At 38.6% G+C, this 15,800-nt stretch overlaps 1 protein-coding gene across 6 annotated transcripts in view; it reads right to left on the bottom strand.

Moving 5' to 3' along the window:
* Window positions 1–677: 677 nt before the first annotated feature.
* The window catches only part of LOC144283179 (uncharacterized), a 97,309-nt gene continuing 82,186 nt past the window's right edge, over window positions 678–15,800 (bottom strand). For 2 of the 6 annotated variants that reach the window (XR_013351602.1, XM_077846982.1), the window contains 2 exons: window positions 9,998–10,046; window positions 678–886 (listed from right to left, as the gene is read on the bottom strand). Coding sequence is in view for 3 of the 6 variants with exons in the window: in XM_077846982.1 (XP_077703108.1) it covers window positions 825–886; window positions 9,998–10,046 (111 nt within the window). In the remaining 3 variants the exon portion in view is untranslated. Of the gene's footprint in view, window positions 887–5,589; window positions 5,642–9,997; window positions 10,047–15,800 lie in introns of all 6 variants that reach the window. The other 4 variants (XR_013351601.1, XM_077846984.1, XR_013351599.1 and 1 more) reach the window with 2 other exon arrangements.

Genomic DNA, 15,800 nt, shown 5'->3' with positions numbered 1-15,800 from the left:
AAAAGTCAGTCAGAGAAAGACAAACAGCTGTTTTTGATATACAACGTGTTTTTTTAATGTTTTCTAATCCACTTCATGTCTTTTTCCTTTGCATTAAAAGGATCCTCCAGAGACTCAATTTGTCCACTATTTTGAAAGAGCCCTAGTGGTAGCTTAATTTTTCTTTTCATCTGTCCACTTCCTCCCATTTTCATTCCCTTTGGTTTCTGCTTAGGTTGACACCACCCTCAGCAGTTTTGACCCAGGTGTGGCCATCAGGGCATCAGATTTCTGTTAGCCACAATAATTGATTCAGGGATCGGCAAGTGACAAAAGCCAAGCAAATCATGGTAAATCTGGGAGATTTGGCCAGAGTTTCTAGGGAAAGCAGCACTCTTTTCCAATTGGTATTTGTAAACTAGTAGCTTAGAGCCTTCTGGTCATTATCTTAGCCATGCCATGTGGTAAACCTATGAATTAGGCTCACACACAGAGGAGCAGAGAGGGAAGACCCAGAGGGAGTAGAAACTTAAGGAAATAATTTGAGTTGACATTTCAGCTATGCTTGAAGTAATATCACTCCCCTATCTCCAGTTTTGTAAGTCAATATTTTATTAAGCTATCAGGAAGAGAATATCATTAATGTTATTAGAAAGGCAAACTAAGAAATTGAATGGGTATCACTCTGCCAAAAAATATAGTTTTTTTTTGCTTTTAATTTTTAATGTTGATTGCCTATAGTCATTTTAATTTAATAATCATTACAGCTTTTATAGTCTTTAGTGTTTTAAAATATGTGAAACAGAAAAATACCACAATTGAGGACTACCACCCTGCTCATTCTTCTATCTTCTTTCTTGGGTTATCACCTGTGTGTGAGATACTGACTGTAGCATAGAGTCTCCACCTGTTTATGAAAAAGAGAAGGAATTTAGAGCCAAAAAATATTTCAGATATGTTGGAGGTTCATGAGACCTTGCTCTGTTATGTTGTTTTAATTCATAATTATACATTTATTACTAATGTAAACATATGAGCATACAGCACAGGTATCTTTCACAGTACCATCTATGCATGTCTTAGGTTTATTTACTCATTGTATGATTTTAGACATGTAGTAAAGGTTGTTTGTTCAAATGTGTATCTCCCTTGCCATCTGTGCCTCAGTATCTAATAGTCCAACAAGAGAGGCTCATTCCAGTAGGTTCTGTCTTTTCTAGTCTCCTAGGAAACATGCAAGGATCAGCTATAACACATAAATTCAGGGCACCCCAGGTGGCTCAGCAGTTTAGCACCACCTTCAGCCCAGGGCCTGATCCTGGAGACCCAGGATCGAGTCCCTCTTCAGGCTCCCTGCATGAAGCCTGCTTCTCCTTCTGCCTGTGTCTCCTTTGCCTCTCTCTCTTTCTCTCTCTCTCTCTCTCTGTCCCTCATGAAATAATAAATAAAATCTTTAAAAAAACATAAATTCACTAATCTGTCATTAGTATCCTGGCTTGAATTAATATATAAGATTATTTTTTCAACAAGTGTAGAGAGAGCATGGTTTTGAGGAAGAGGTCAACAGACAGGTAAATTTTAAAAGTGACAGAGAGCCAATTTTATTTTAAGCAGCATGAATTTTGCTGAGTTTAGGACAGAACATCTTGAGAAAGGAAGCTGTGAGGGAGTAGGAGAAGAACTGAAATTGGATCTAAAATATTTAAATTTCTGATAGAATCTATCACATACCCATGCATGACCTTGAAAACATATTTAACATTAGGATCTCAGTTTCTTAATTTATAAAATGTAAATAACCATATGTTCACCAGAGTTGTGTTGTGAGACTTAAGTTGGGACAAACTGCAACTGGCATATGTAAGCACTTAGGAATTATCAAGAAAGCAAGCAAGCAAAATGATATATCAGAAAAAGCAAAGCTTGTAGAGCTATGTAAAGTAGAATTTATATCTGTCATCCACTAACTGAGTGACCTTGGATTTGTGCTCCAGTTTTTGGATAATTAAAAATATAATCTTTACTTGAAGGAGTTATTGTAAAGATTAAATGAGGTGCTACACAGTTAGCATCTGATACAGTGTCTACTTCATGTCATCCACTGAAGCTGAGTCAACCTAAGCAGGCCTGTGTGGCTCAGTCAACTAAGTGGCCGACTCTTGATTTTGTCACAGGTTATGATCTCAGGGTCCTGAGACTGGCCCCTGTATAGGCCTCTGCATCAGGCTCTACATTCGGTGGGGAGTCTGCTTCAGGATTCTCTCCCTGACTCTGCCCTTCTTCCACACACACATGCATGCATAAATAAATGAATAGTTTTTTAAAAATCCCCAAAAACAAAACTGAGTCAATTTAAATTTCACTGGAAACCCAGAGCACTATTGGGTGTTTTTTGGTCAAAAGGTAAATTTCAAAGAACTCTTTCATTAATACTATTAGAATGAAATCATGTAGGAAGTAATCAAATCTGTGTGTCTGTGGCCCCTCTGACATTAATCAGTACACACTGAAATCCACAAAATTGAGTTTATTTGGTTGCCAAGAAACCTGCCGTATACAAGTTGTAACCCCAGACAACTTTTCCATTTCATGTGTTTTCACTCTTGCTTTGTTTAATCTACTGAAAAGTAATGGCAAGACATACAAGACAGAAGTCATTTTTAATAAAAGAATATTCCTTGATTTCTATTTAAGGTAACTCCAAGTTGATACAAAGACTTGTAAATTTATTTGGAATTCCAAGCACATCTGCTCATAGAAAAAATACTAGCCATAGTGATTAGATTTCCCAGTCAGCTGGAAGGAAAAATATATCAATACAAGCACAAGGTCCCTGAACTGTAGGATTCATGGCACTAGTCTGAGGGCTGCCTTCTGTGGAGAAAAGACTGTTGTCTCTAGAAACAGAATCAGCCAAGCAAAGTAGACGAATGAAGTTTGTATTTGGCCTCTTCACATTGTCCATTCAGCACTCCTCAATGACTATTTGAGCTTTCTTTTCCCAAGACTCACATACTACCTTTTAATAAAACACTTCACACAATTCTACTAAGTTTCCCCCCCTCTCTCTGTCTCTCCCTCTTAAAGCCATCACACTTTAGAACAATTCACCTTTCCTTCATCTGTAATCAAACTCTTGTTCCCTCTGTGTCAGAATTCCCAACTGGGGAGAAGCAAGAAGACTACCTTAATTTGTAGTAAAGTTAATTATCTATGGTTTCATTGGCTAACAGTTCTTTACTTCTTTAGAGGAAAATTATTTTTCTAAATTAACATATAATTAGGAGATAGATACTATATATTAAAATACATATACTTCAGGAAATATAATGAAGTCAAAACAAAAGAAACTGTGTGTCATCTTATGCAGGGCTTCTGCCTAAGGTCATTCAGGTTCAAGGTTGGGGAGATCATAGCAGGTCTGTGTTGGGGGTGAAATCTGTCTTTATTTTCCTGGCCAAGCTTTATTCCTAGATGTTGAGTGGCTTCAGATGAGAGGGAGACACCCTTTGCTAGTTTATAAAAAAGTGTGGCAAGGTCTAGCAGTGGCCCCGTGTGTGGTGTAGGTAAGCTACTTTTTTGGCAAAGCAGAAGCTCTACAGAGTCCAACGCTCTACCGAAGAACATAGCCTTCAAACGCCATTCATGCTTTCTCCAGCTAGTTTCTGTCTCCAGTTTCTGATTTAGGATATTATGTAACATTCTAATTAACTTTTCCCTTTGGAATGGATTCTTGGCAGTACAGTAGTGAGAGAAAACATGATGAGGATCATGTGTGGGTCAGAGTCCATCAATTCTGAGAAAGGGCTGTTTTCTTTGGTGATCCTGTGTACCCTGGTGAGCAGCCTTAGTGCACATCACTTTTTTTGGCCTATTGCCTTAGAATATTTCCCAAACTCTTTTAAGAGATTTACATGATTATTTATAAATTACCCTGCATATACTCTTACCTTATTTACCTCTTCTTTCCTGTCTCTGTTTCTGGCACCCTCTCCTTCTCTTCTCTTGCCATTGTGAACTACTTTCATCTCCTCCAGAAGCCAGGCTTTCTCTTACCTCTGGAGTCTAGATGTTTATACCCTAATTCCCTTTAGTGGGACCCCTTTCCCACAGTACATCATCTGGCTAACTCCTGTTTAGTCTTCAGATTAAATATTACTCTGATAAATTGTCCATATCCTTCATCTGTTATTAACTCTGCTTAACCAATACTGGGTTAGGTGCTACCATCAGATATTAAAGCCTTATTACTTTTAACTACTTGTTATCCTAGAAAGACCGGAAGCTCTGTGAGGAAGGGGCCCAGTCTCTCTTCTCATGGCTGTGTCCGTAACACCTAGCGTATCAGAGATTAACAATGAATTTTTGTTGAGTGACTATTTTCATTCAGGTTGTACCTATACCTTTAGATCTATAAGCCTGTGTAGGAATAAAACTGCCATCTGGATTTGAGGCAATGTAGCTAGTCATGATTAGAAAATGCTCTGATTCAGGGCAGCCAGTGTGGCTCAGCGGTTTAGTGCCGCCTTCGGCCCAGGGTGTGATCTTGGAGACCCTGGATCGAGTCCCATGTCGGGCTCCCTGCATGGAGCCTGTTTCTCCCTCTGCCTGTGTCTCTGCCTCTCTCTCTGTCTCTCATGAATAAATAGATAAATAAAACTTAAAAAAAAAAAAGAAAGAAAATGCTCTGATTCAGTTGTATTAATGAAGGGCTACACATGCTTTAAATCATTCAGTTCTGTATCTTCAAAATCATTTAACATGAAAACCATGTGAAAAGGTAGAAGAGGATTAAGGGTCATTTGGAGGTGGAAGTTGACTTGGGTAGGAAAAGGGAAAAAATATATAAGTCACTTGGAGGATTTGGAGGATTTGGAGGCTATGGAGGGAGTATATGCCCCAATGGTACTGAGGTTTTCAGTCTGCACACAACACTTGGGAGGGAGCTGTTACCAAGACCCTAATGTCTTTCATTCTTTTCTTTCTCTTCTGTTTACAGCAGACTTGGAAATAGCAAAAGTGTGTCAACTAAAAGGTAGAAAGCCAGTTTGTGCTATTCAAAGCAAATTTTGAATGCATTATCCTCACAGAAAGCCAGCAATTATAATGAAGATATTTGTAAGATAGAAAGGAATCTCCAAATGTCTGGAAGTCTAATGAGTGTACCTGTTACTCCATATCCTTCTTCCCTATAATCAAAGAGGCCAGAATCAAAGCCTTAAACCCTTTACCTTTATAATCCCATAAATGATCCTCTCAGGAAAGATAAGTCATTCTATCTAATTCATTTATTTTCTTAATCCAAGAAAAGGAGAAATTGTCTGTATAGCTATTCTGAATTGAAAACAATTGATGTTCCCCTCAGATTTAGCAAGAAACATTGAGATTTTACTTACAACCTGAGATTTTTCTTTGTTTAGGAGAGGGCTGGAAAATTGCTAGGCACAACCAGTCAGCTCGTCTACAATCTAGCACAGGCTATTACTCAAGTCTGAGACTCTGACCATGATATTGTGCATCTCCGGTGGGTGCACCCTACTGGTGTTTTGAACAGGGCAGCTACATGGTAATTTCCTATGTCCCCATGGATGCTTTCACACCAGCACTCACTTTCCTGGGGCTTCAGGCAGACGGGGATTTTCTCTCAATACTGAAGTACCTCCTGGGAGAGGAAACAGAATGAAAACAGAATATTACCTGTTTTCTACGGTGACACCAATTTTAAAGCTGTGCTATTTTAAAACAAAGAAACAGACGGAGAAGTTAAAAGGAAATGAATCCTATATTTGCTCTTTGGAAAGCACTTACTGGGTAATTGCTGGGCTCTGAGTGACTTGAGGTGGGAAATGGGACGCAGATTTAATGAGATCCAGCTTAAGGCACCATTTGCGGAGGCCCAGAATGGCAATAGTAGAGGGTTATTTTCCTCCCTTCTGATTGTGTTTGCTTGGCCTCTGCGAAATGACCAGAATTTCTTAGTCTAGTACTATGGGATGCATCCTATCCCATAATAGTAGCTTTGAGGGACATCAGTCTACAAGAGCACACAGGCAAACCAGTGCCAGGGAACTAATGTCCTCCAGGTCTAGAGGTCAGCCTGTTCCATAACAAAGAGGTCAACGAAGATGCCTGTGATGTTCCCCTCAGCTTGGCTAAACTAGGTTTCTCCCAACTATAGCCTCCTGGCCTCCCTTTTCTTAGAGCATTTACTTTAGAAGACTTAAAATTATAAATTCGTTCTCTGCCCCTTTGAAATATATGTAAATCTTCTTCCAGCCTTTTGCCAGACTGATAATCCAGGAATCTTTCTTGAGGACCTGGGAACCATCTCTTTGAAATATAAACACTGAAAGAGACAACACCCCTCTTTTCCAGTCCCTGTGATAAGGTAGGAGCTCAGCTATAGTGGAGACCAGTTAGTAAACACAGATGGCTTACTTACAGAGAAAAACATTTGCAAACTCAGAATAACCCATCATGCCGGACAGAGTACACAGATGAACCTTTCTCCTAATTTCCTCTACTTGCTCACCCTATGACTTAAAAAATTCTCTACTGTTTGCTTTAATGGATTTAAGTTCAGTCTCTTCCTTTATTTCAATAGTCTTGAATAAAGCCTTTACTGCCTATTTAACTGTGTCCAGTGCAATTTTAATCTGAAAGGATCTAATGCAAAAAAATGGTGGTGAGGATCTTGCATCATTTAACAAAGTAGGTACATTAGTTTGCTGGAGCTACCATAACACCATACCATAAAAAATAACAAACTTTCCCAATACAGGAGGCTAGCAATCCAAGATCAAGGTGTCAGCAGGTTGGTGCCTCCCAAGGCCTCCCTTCTAGACTTGCAGATGATCATCACCTCCTCCCCATGTTTTCAATGGTCTTTCTTCTATGCGCAAGCATTCCTGCATGTCTAAATTTCCTCTTCTTATAAGGATACCAGTCAGATTGGATTAGGATGGTTTTATTTTAACTTACTTACCACTTCAAAGGCCCTATCTCCAAATACAGCCACATTTTGAGGTACTGGGGATTGGGGCTTTGATATGTAAATTTTTGGGGGGTACACAATATAACCCATAACTCTGGGTCTTTATTTTTCTTGCTGCTGTCTCTGACATAGGGAAGCAAAAGGGACACCATTTTAGAATAGCTCCATCTCTGCTGTTTTTCTGCTAGGCTCCATTACTCATGATCTATATTTTGTCCCTGAATAAGCCAAAGAAGCTATGTTCCCATTTCAAGGGGGAAGCCAGGAAGTCAATCATTCTGAGTTTTGTGTCCTAGGCCCCAAGTACCTGATAACACCTAGGAAGAACCAGATCTCAAACATATTCCAGGACATTAGCTTCAAACACACGTTGGCTGACACTGGCATCAATACTCCTGCCTTTGGTATTTGTGGAATAATACCTATTGTTCACCTGACACTTCCCTTTGATTAAACCCTACCCTGGATTCCTGAAGGAACACATCTCTTTTCTAATATAAACTTCTAGCCCCAAGCAATGACAAGACTCACTCTCCTTTCCTTTCTGAGTCTCCCAGATACTCCATCTGTTATTCTCTACCTGTCACACTCTTCAACAAACTCTGTTTCCACTTCTCTGGGTTATATTTGATTTCTATCTTGCATGAAGCCAAGGTCCTGTGGGACCTTCCCTTGGGTTCTTGGACTCAGACTGCCTGCATCATCTCTACCACTTCCTTCTGAGAAGAAACTGCTTTCTGAAGCTACCAATCCAGCCATCTCCAGGATAACAGCCACCCATACCCTACAAGGTCCCTACTCTTAGCACCAGAAAGAATGTAGATGAGTATTCAATGCTTGCCAAAGGAGTAAGTTACACACACGGAGAGGGTGCCAGAGGATAGGACAAAGCTACTGAATAGGAAATGCGGTTTTGGAAGATGAAGATCTTTGTTATGAAAGTTTCCCTTTTGCTCCATTACATTTCCATAACACCCTGAAGTGCTAATCAGTATATCTTTTTAAAAAAAAAAATCCTATAATTGTGTTGGAACTAGCATAATTATATTTTTTGTTGCAAGTGTTAATTAAACAAATATCAACTCTTAATATAATGACAATTTTGGTTACTCTATTTTGGCACTTCTCTTTCAAGAGGCCATCAACTCCCCCTCGCCCTCCCCCAATACACACATACATACACACACACAAACGAACTTCTAAAAGACCCTGCCTAAGGCAACTCAATCAGCTCTTTCAAAGAGCTGTTTCAGAAGAACAGAAGTACAGCTAAAAAGTTCCTTTTAGAAGTCCATATAAAAGATCAGATTCTACTTAATATTAGAAGAACCCAGAAACAGAATAATCCATGAATATATGATATATCTCTGTGTAAGACATGCCATGTTCTTTGACAAATTTATTTGGCTGCTAATTTAAAAGACTGATAAGATTGTGAGCCAACATGCCTCATTAGCAGCCCGCTACCTGCCAAGAAACACTGGTGTTCTCTAAAATAAAACTATAAATACAAGTAGAGGTATTTATTATGAATTGGAACTAAAAACTCCTTTCAGAATGAGAAAATTGTCCTTGGGCAATATGAAGTTGAAAGCCAATTTTTCTGTTGCCAAGCTATCGGATGAGCAAATAAGCAAGGAAAGTATGTCCTTGGCCATTTAGATGGAAGTTCTGCTGCCTCAATAAGTCGCTGGAAAATATGTGTAAAGATGTATGTGTTTTCCTGTCATTCTAATGATAGGAACATTAATGATAGTACACAATTTAAGTATGTATTTGTCTTTTTTTCTTCATTTTTTTTCTAACTTTACTTGAGAGATCCATATTTCTCCTTATTGAAAGTGATTTTATTCCTAGGAATAAACCTAACCAAAGAGGTAAAGGATCTATACCCTAAAAACTATAGAACACTTCTGAAAGAAATTGAGCAAGACACAAAGAGATGGAAAAATATTCCATGCTCATGGATTGGCAGAATTAATATTGTGAAAATGTCAATGTTACCCAGGGCAATTTACATGTTTAATGCAATCCCTATCAAAATACCATGGACTTTCTTCAGAGAGTTAGAACAAATTATTTTAAGATTTGTGTGGAATCAGAAAAGACCCCGAATAGCCAGGGGAATTTTAAAAAAGAAAACCATATCTGGGGGCATCACAATGCCAGATTTCAGGTTGTACTACAAAGCTGTGGTCATCAAGACAGTGTGGTACTGGCACAAAAACAGACACATAGATCAATGGAACAGAATAGAGAACCCGGAAGTGGACCCTGAACTTCATGGTCAACTAATATTCGATAAAGGAGGAAAGACTATCCATTGGAAGAAAGACACAATCCACAATCTCAATTTTTAAGCACTTTACTCTGACCATTATCTCCTATCTTTTTTCTTAAAAGATTTTATTTATTTATTTTAGAGAGAGAGAGCCGGAGCAGAGGGAGAGGGAAAAGCAAACTCATGGCTGAGCAGGGACCCCATGTGGGGCTCAATCCCAGGTCCCTGAGATCATGACTTGAGCCGAGATCAGACACTTAACTGACTGATCCACCCAGGCGCCCCCTCCTATCTTTTCAGATAATCCCCCTAATACCTCAACTCCAGAAAAGCTCTGATCTATGTGGAACTATAATATCCTAATCCTGTCACCATTCATTGCCCTTTACCCCCTTTATGTCACAGTCCCCTTCCTATAGGGCCAATCTCTGTGTCACCCTACCCTGTTTATGTTCAGCTCTCTGCCTCCTTCAGATGTGCACCCAGGCAGCTGAGTGAGGCTGAACATCCTTGGCTGACTGTGTTCATTAAATGTATCACCTTGAGAAGAACATTGGTGGTGACAGAAAAATCCCATTGCATCTGTAAGGTCCTTCCCCCTGCCACTCATCTTGATGATTTCCCATACCTTTCCTCTTCGAACTCCCAGTATGTCCTTCCATCTTCACCCTCAGCTGATGACCTTGCTTCTGTACATCACTATGAAAATGCCAGAAATGAGAGGACATCTTCCTCACACTCACCTCTGCCAACACCAGGGATCTGTGCTGTGTACTCAGCCTTCCTTTTTGTCTATAAGACAGAAACTTTTATCACCTTCTCAGACCACTCCCTCCATTTTTGTACCAAAATCCATTTCCACTTAGTTACCTTGACACGTCACTCTAGTGCTTGCCTCCTCTCTCTTCTATCATGAATTTTCTCTATGGATGGCTTTTGATAACATACAACTGATCTGAAATATCTATCATCTTAAAAATCAAAACAAAAAAAAGCATCCCCTTCCAGCTACTGCTATATTACCATATTTCTCTTTCTCATTTAAATCAAAACTCTCTTGTGAGATTTGACTGTAGTTGTCCCTTATTTTTATTATTCCCCCATTCTGTCTTGAACCCTCTTCAGTCCATCCATACACACACACACACACACACACACACACAAATCTTGAAAATATAAATGCATAAATGACTGCCATGTACTAAAGCCAATTACCTCATCCTGTCCTTTCTAGCAGCAACTTTTTTTTTTTTTTAACTACCCCTGCAAAAAAACAGGGCCACTAGCAGCACAACTTTTGCCCCTCTTCTTTTTGAAGCAATTTCTTTATCTGGCCTCCTAGAAACTGCTCTCTTGTTTCTCTTTCTACTCCACTTACTGGTCATTCTTTCTCAGTCACCTTTCCTGGCTGCTCTCCAATATCTAAAGTTTGGCCTCTGACTGGTCACTATTCTATTCCCAGTGCATAGAGTCATATAGAATGTATAAATATATAGGAATATTTCTTGGTTTTGTTCTAAGAAAACAGGGTCATATCATTCACAGTTTTTTATATATTGCCATTTTAATGCAACAACACTTCATGGAAATCCCTTTAAGTCAATTGGCATAGCTCTATTTCATTCTTCTTAATATCTGTGTTATATACTGTAGAGTGAATATGCAAACATTTATTAAAATATTTCCATCCTATGGGCAAATCTTTGTATGTAGTTCTTTTTTGCTGTGATAAATAATGTGGGAATTAACACAGTAGGATCCCAGAATAGGACTGCTGGAACCAGGGAAACATGTAGATTAAATGATAACTATTTTAGGATTGCTTCCCACAAAGCCTGTATTATTGATGTTTTTGCCAACAATGTTCTCTATTGGTGTATTCAATGGATGTTTTCACTCAAATTTTAGCTAGACTGATACATGATGACTGTTTCTTTCATTGTAATTTTCCTGACTAGTATGTTTAAGCAGCATGACTTAGTGGATAGAAAACTGCTCAGATGTCAGACTTCCTGGATTTCAACTTTCGTTCCAACACTTTATTAGCTGTGCGATCTTGGACAATTCTGTTAAACTCTCCGTGCCTCAGATACTTCCTATGTCAGAAGGAGATAATAGTAACAATTATTTCATCTCTTTTATTTTTGTGGAGATTAAATGTGTTAAACAATGTAAGTCACAGCCATAACTGGTACAAAGTAATAAATTACTTTCAATAAATATTGCTTATTATTATCACTCCTCCCTCCCCCCCTGTTATGGCCTCTTTTCTTATGTTTCAATCACAAATCTGTGTATTAAATTTTATTTCCACTGTTCATTTTTGATTGGATTATCCACCTAATCACATCAAGTTGTAAATACTCTGTGTGTGCTGTAGATATTAACACTCCGTTGGTCATGATAGGCTATGTTACATCATGGTAACCATGTCTCAAGGGCTCAGCACAATGAGTTTATTTCTCAACTTTCCAAAGTTTCTTGTGGGTCAAGAAGTCTTCCTTCATCTTATAGATATGACATCCAGGAAATGTTGCTTCCAAAACCACTGTGGCAAGAAGAGACCTGGAGAGTTGTGGCAGGCAGCTCTTGGTTTGTTTGTTTTTGTTTTGTTTTTTGTTTTGTTTTTTGTTTTGTTTTGTTTTGTTTTTTGAGACAGAGAGCATGCAGTGAACATGAGGAGGGATAGAGGGAGGAGGAGAGAGAGAATCCTAAGCAGGCTCCATGCTCAGCGATGCAGTTCAATGCACGACCCTGAGATCATGACCTGAGCCAAAATCAAGAGTTGGTTACTTAACTGACTGAGACTTGAGGCTCTTGGTTGTCATGCATGTATGTAATCCTCTGTTTGAGCATGGGCTGGGTTTAGTGACTTGTGTGTAGCAAACAGAGTATAGTAGAGATGATGGGAGGTCACATTTTGTTTCAGATCAGGCTGCAAAAAAGACCATGGCTTCTCAACAGTTCCTTCCTTTTGTTCACTGAGTGAAGCCAGCTGTGCACTTGACAGGGGACTGAGAGAGGCCTTCAGGCAACAGACATTGAGGAAGTGACATCTTCAGTCCAACAGCCCTTGAGGAACTGAACCCTGTCAACTACATGAACAAGATTAGAAGTGGATCCTCCCTCAGTTGAGCCCTCAGAGGGATGAAAGCACAGGCCAATACTTTGGTTGCATCCTATTAGAGACCTTGAACCAGAAGGCCTACCTAAGACTCATCCAGATTCCTGACTCACAATAACTGTGAGATAATAAATTTGTTTTTTTTCTTTTTTTATGCCTCTTAGTTTTAGGGTAATTTGTTTTACAGAAACACATAACTAATACAAGGATAGAACAGGGTATTTTTAAGGCCAGCAAGTGGCTTATATCGTATCTGCCCACATCCCACTGGCCAGAATTTTGTCTTGTAGCCCCAACTGTATGTGAGAAGAGAAAGTAGGATGCTCTACACATGGTGTTTTCTCTGCTACTTCTTCCTATCCTCTTTGGGAATATTTTTTTTCAGTATCTATTATTTATATCTTATGTCTATGTTATATTCTGCTACACAATATATTTTTAAAATTTTTTCACAGACAAATATCTATATCTTACATCTTCCAGCTTTTGGTTTTCCAGAATTGGGTAAGAAGGGCTCCATTAGCACTTGATCGGGTATGAATTCTACTTCATTCTCCTGCAAGATTTCTGTTACTTTATTTTTTAGATGATTTTTAATTCATAAGTAATTTATTTTTGCATTTTCATAATACTTTAATTTTTTTCACACATACAATGATGATATCATTTATTAATAACCCCCCCCACACACACACACACTGAATTGAACTACCAACTTAGTCACATGTAACAATTTAGTCATCATATAGATTGGGATCTAATCTAATTCTAGATTTCCTTTTCTGATCTACTAATCTCATGTCTATCAATGTGCCAATACAAAATTGATCCTATTACAATGGCTTCCTATAATTTTCTTTTTTTTTTAAAGATTTTATTTATTTACTCATGAAACACACACAGAGAGAAAGGCAGAGACATAGGCAGAGGGAGAAGCAGGCTGCCTGCAAGGAGCCCTATATGGGACTTGATCCCGGACCCCAGGATCACACCCTGAGCTGAAGGCAGATGCTCAACTGCTGAGCCACTCAGGCATCCCTTACAATTTTCTTATATCTGTTAGGCAGGACCTCAGCCCCATTGCTCTTTTCATTCTTTTTTGATGACTTCTCGGCAATTTTTCTTCAATATAAAATTTAATATCTTTTTATCTAGTATTCTACCTACACCATAAATAAAAACAACAAAAAATCCCTTGAGTATTCTAAGTGGAATTATACTATAGTTTAATATTAATTTGAAGATAGTATTTGTGTGATACATTGTTTATATTTATTCTTTGTTCTCAAAAAAGATACCTTTTCATTTTCATACATAGTTATTATATAAATATAATTACAAATGTTAATATAATTTATATATTTAATATATACAAACTGAACCAGCTTGAAAACCACTGTAGTATCCATCAAATTCTGGTCCTTTTGTGTTGTTTCCTGTTCTGCCTTTGTACCACATAGAAATTCTCTTTTTCCCACACTGTTTCTTAATTTATTACAGGGAAATCACCTTTCCTGTGCCCTACTTCACTCATCTCTAGTTAATTAATTGTTTATGTGCATTTCTGGAGACTTATGTACCTGAACTATTTGGGAAATACCAAGAATTTTGTATCATTATTCACCCCCAGGGACACAAGACCCAAGTACAGGGAATGTCAAGTGTATCTGAAGAAAAGGAAATTATAGGAAATTTCAATTTTTTTTCTCTCCATCATTTTCCTGCTTGGTGTTATGGTTCATGATATTGCTTATGTGACATCAAGGGAATTTCCCCTTGACTGTTTTAGAGCCTGTCCAGTGGTTACAGCATTCATTCATCCATCTGTACTATCATTCATTTATTTATTCAACAAGTAATTATTGAGTGTGTTCTAGCCATTATTCTAAGGAAGCATCATGAAGAAAACAAAAGAAAAACAACATTGCCAACAAACAAAGTTCCTACCTTTGAGAAATGTACATTTTGGTGAGGAATTCAAACAATAAGTGAGTAAATAAATTAATAATACCCAGGAGTCATAAATACTATGCTTATCCAGAGCTGGTCACTCTAAGTAGGTATGGCACAGGGATTTTTTTTTTTAATTTTTATTTATTTATGATAGTCACAGAGAGAGAGAGAGAGAGAGAGAGAGAGAGAGAGAGGCAGAGACACAGGCAGAGGGAGAAGCAGGCTCCATGCACCGGGAGCCTGACATGGGATTCGATCCCGGGTCTCCAGGATCGTGCCCTGGGCCAAAGGCAGGCGCTAAACCGCTGCGCCACCCAGGGATCCCTGGCACAGGGATTTATAGGAAGCCAGGACACCAATGCCACAGAGGCCTGGAAGATTGTAACAGACAGAGGACATCAGGATTACAAATATCCTTGGTGCATTTGAAAATTGGCAAGAAAGCCAATGAGGCTGAGCACATGGGCATGGGGAAAAGCTCTGGGAGATAAGCTCAAAAGGAAGCTGGAGGCCAGATCCTGTAGGTCCTTGTAGATCAGAGTATGAACTTTGGACTTCATCCAAAACCAACAGCTGTGCTGGTTTGTTTACTGATGGCTTTTACCTATGTGGACCACTTGAAGGGACCAAGGGATAGCTGATACTCAGATGAAACATTATTTCTGGGTTTGTCTGAGAGGATGTTTCTGGAAGAGATTAGTCTTTGAATCAGTAGACTGGGAAAAGAATATTTCCTACAAGTGAAAGGAAGACATTGAGGAAGAGTTGAAGACAGGTTGAAAGGAGTGCCAATTTATATTTTAAAATGATATTATATTTATCCTTTTTTTTGTCAACATCATTATCTTCCCAGTCCCCACATTTACCATGTCTGGTAAAGCTGAAAATTTGCTTCACTCAGTGAGGAATGAGCGATGGTGTTAAGCATCTCCATCTAAGAGGGGAATTGGCTGGGTGACTCTGGAGCCAGTCCTGACTCTCCTTAAAAGACTATCTGAGTCTTGTTGAGGTCTCTCCAAGGAAATGGAAGTTAGAATCTTTGGCTTCATCTTGAATGAATATTTAGGCCACAATTATAAGTAAGGCTTTATTCATGCTTTTTTTTCCTTTCATTCACTCATTCAATAAGTATTTACTGAACATCTACCATGTGCCATTGTATGCTAAGCCATGGAAATATAACCACAAATGAAATAGACAAGGTTTCTATCCTCATATCCTCACAGCACTTCTAGTCTATTAACTTACTTATTAACTTATTAACTCTTATTAACACGAGGGTATGCTCTTCCAAAACCAAAGTAGCTAGACTTACTCTCCTGGTTTCAGAAAGTACTGCTTTACAACAATGTATTATATTAGATCAGCCTGGCCACCTTAAGTGGTCATGCATCTGCCAGGCTTCAATATTTATAACAATGAAATGTCTGGATTTATAGTCATTATTAAATATGTACTCTGTGCCTTGT

The sequence above is a fragment of the Canis aureus genome, chromosome 14 (genome assembly GCF_053574225.1).
Source record: "Canis aureus isolate CA01 chromosome 14, VMU_Caureus_v.1.0, whole genome shotgun sequence".
NCBI lineage: Eukaryota > Metazoa > Chordata > Mammalia > Carnivora > Canidae > Canis > Canis aureus.
This window is presented reverse-complemented; position numbering and strand designations above follow the sequence as displayed.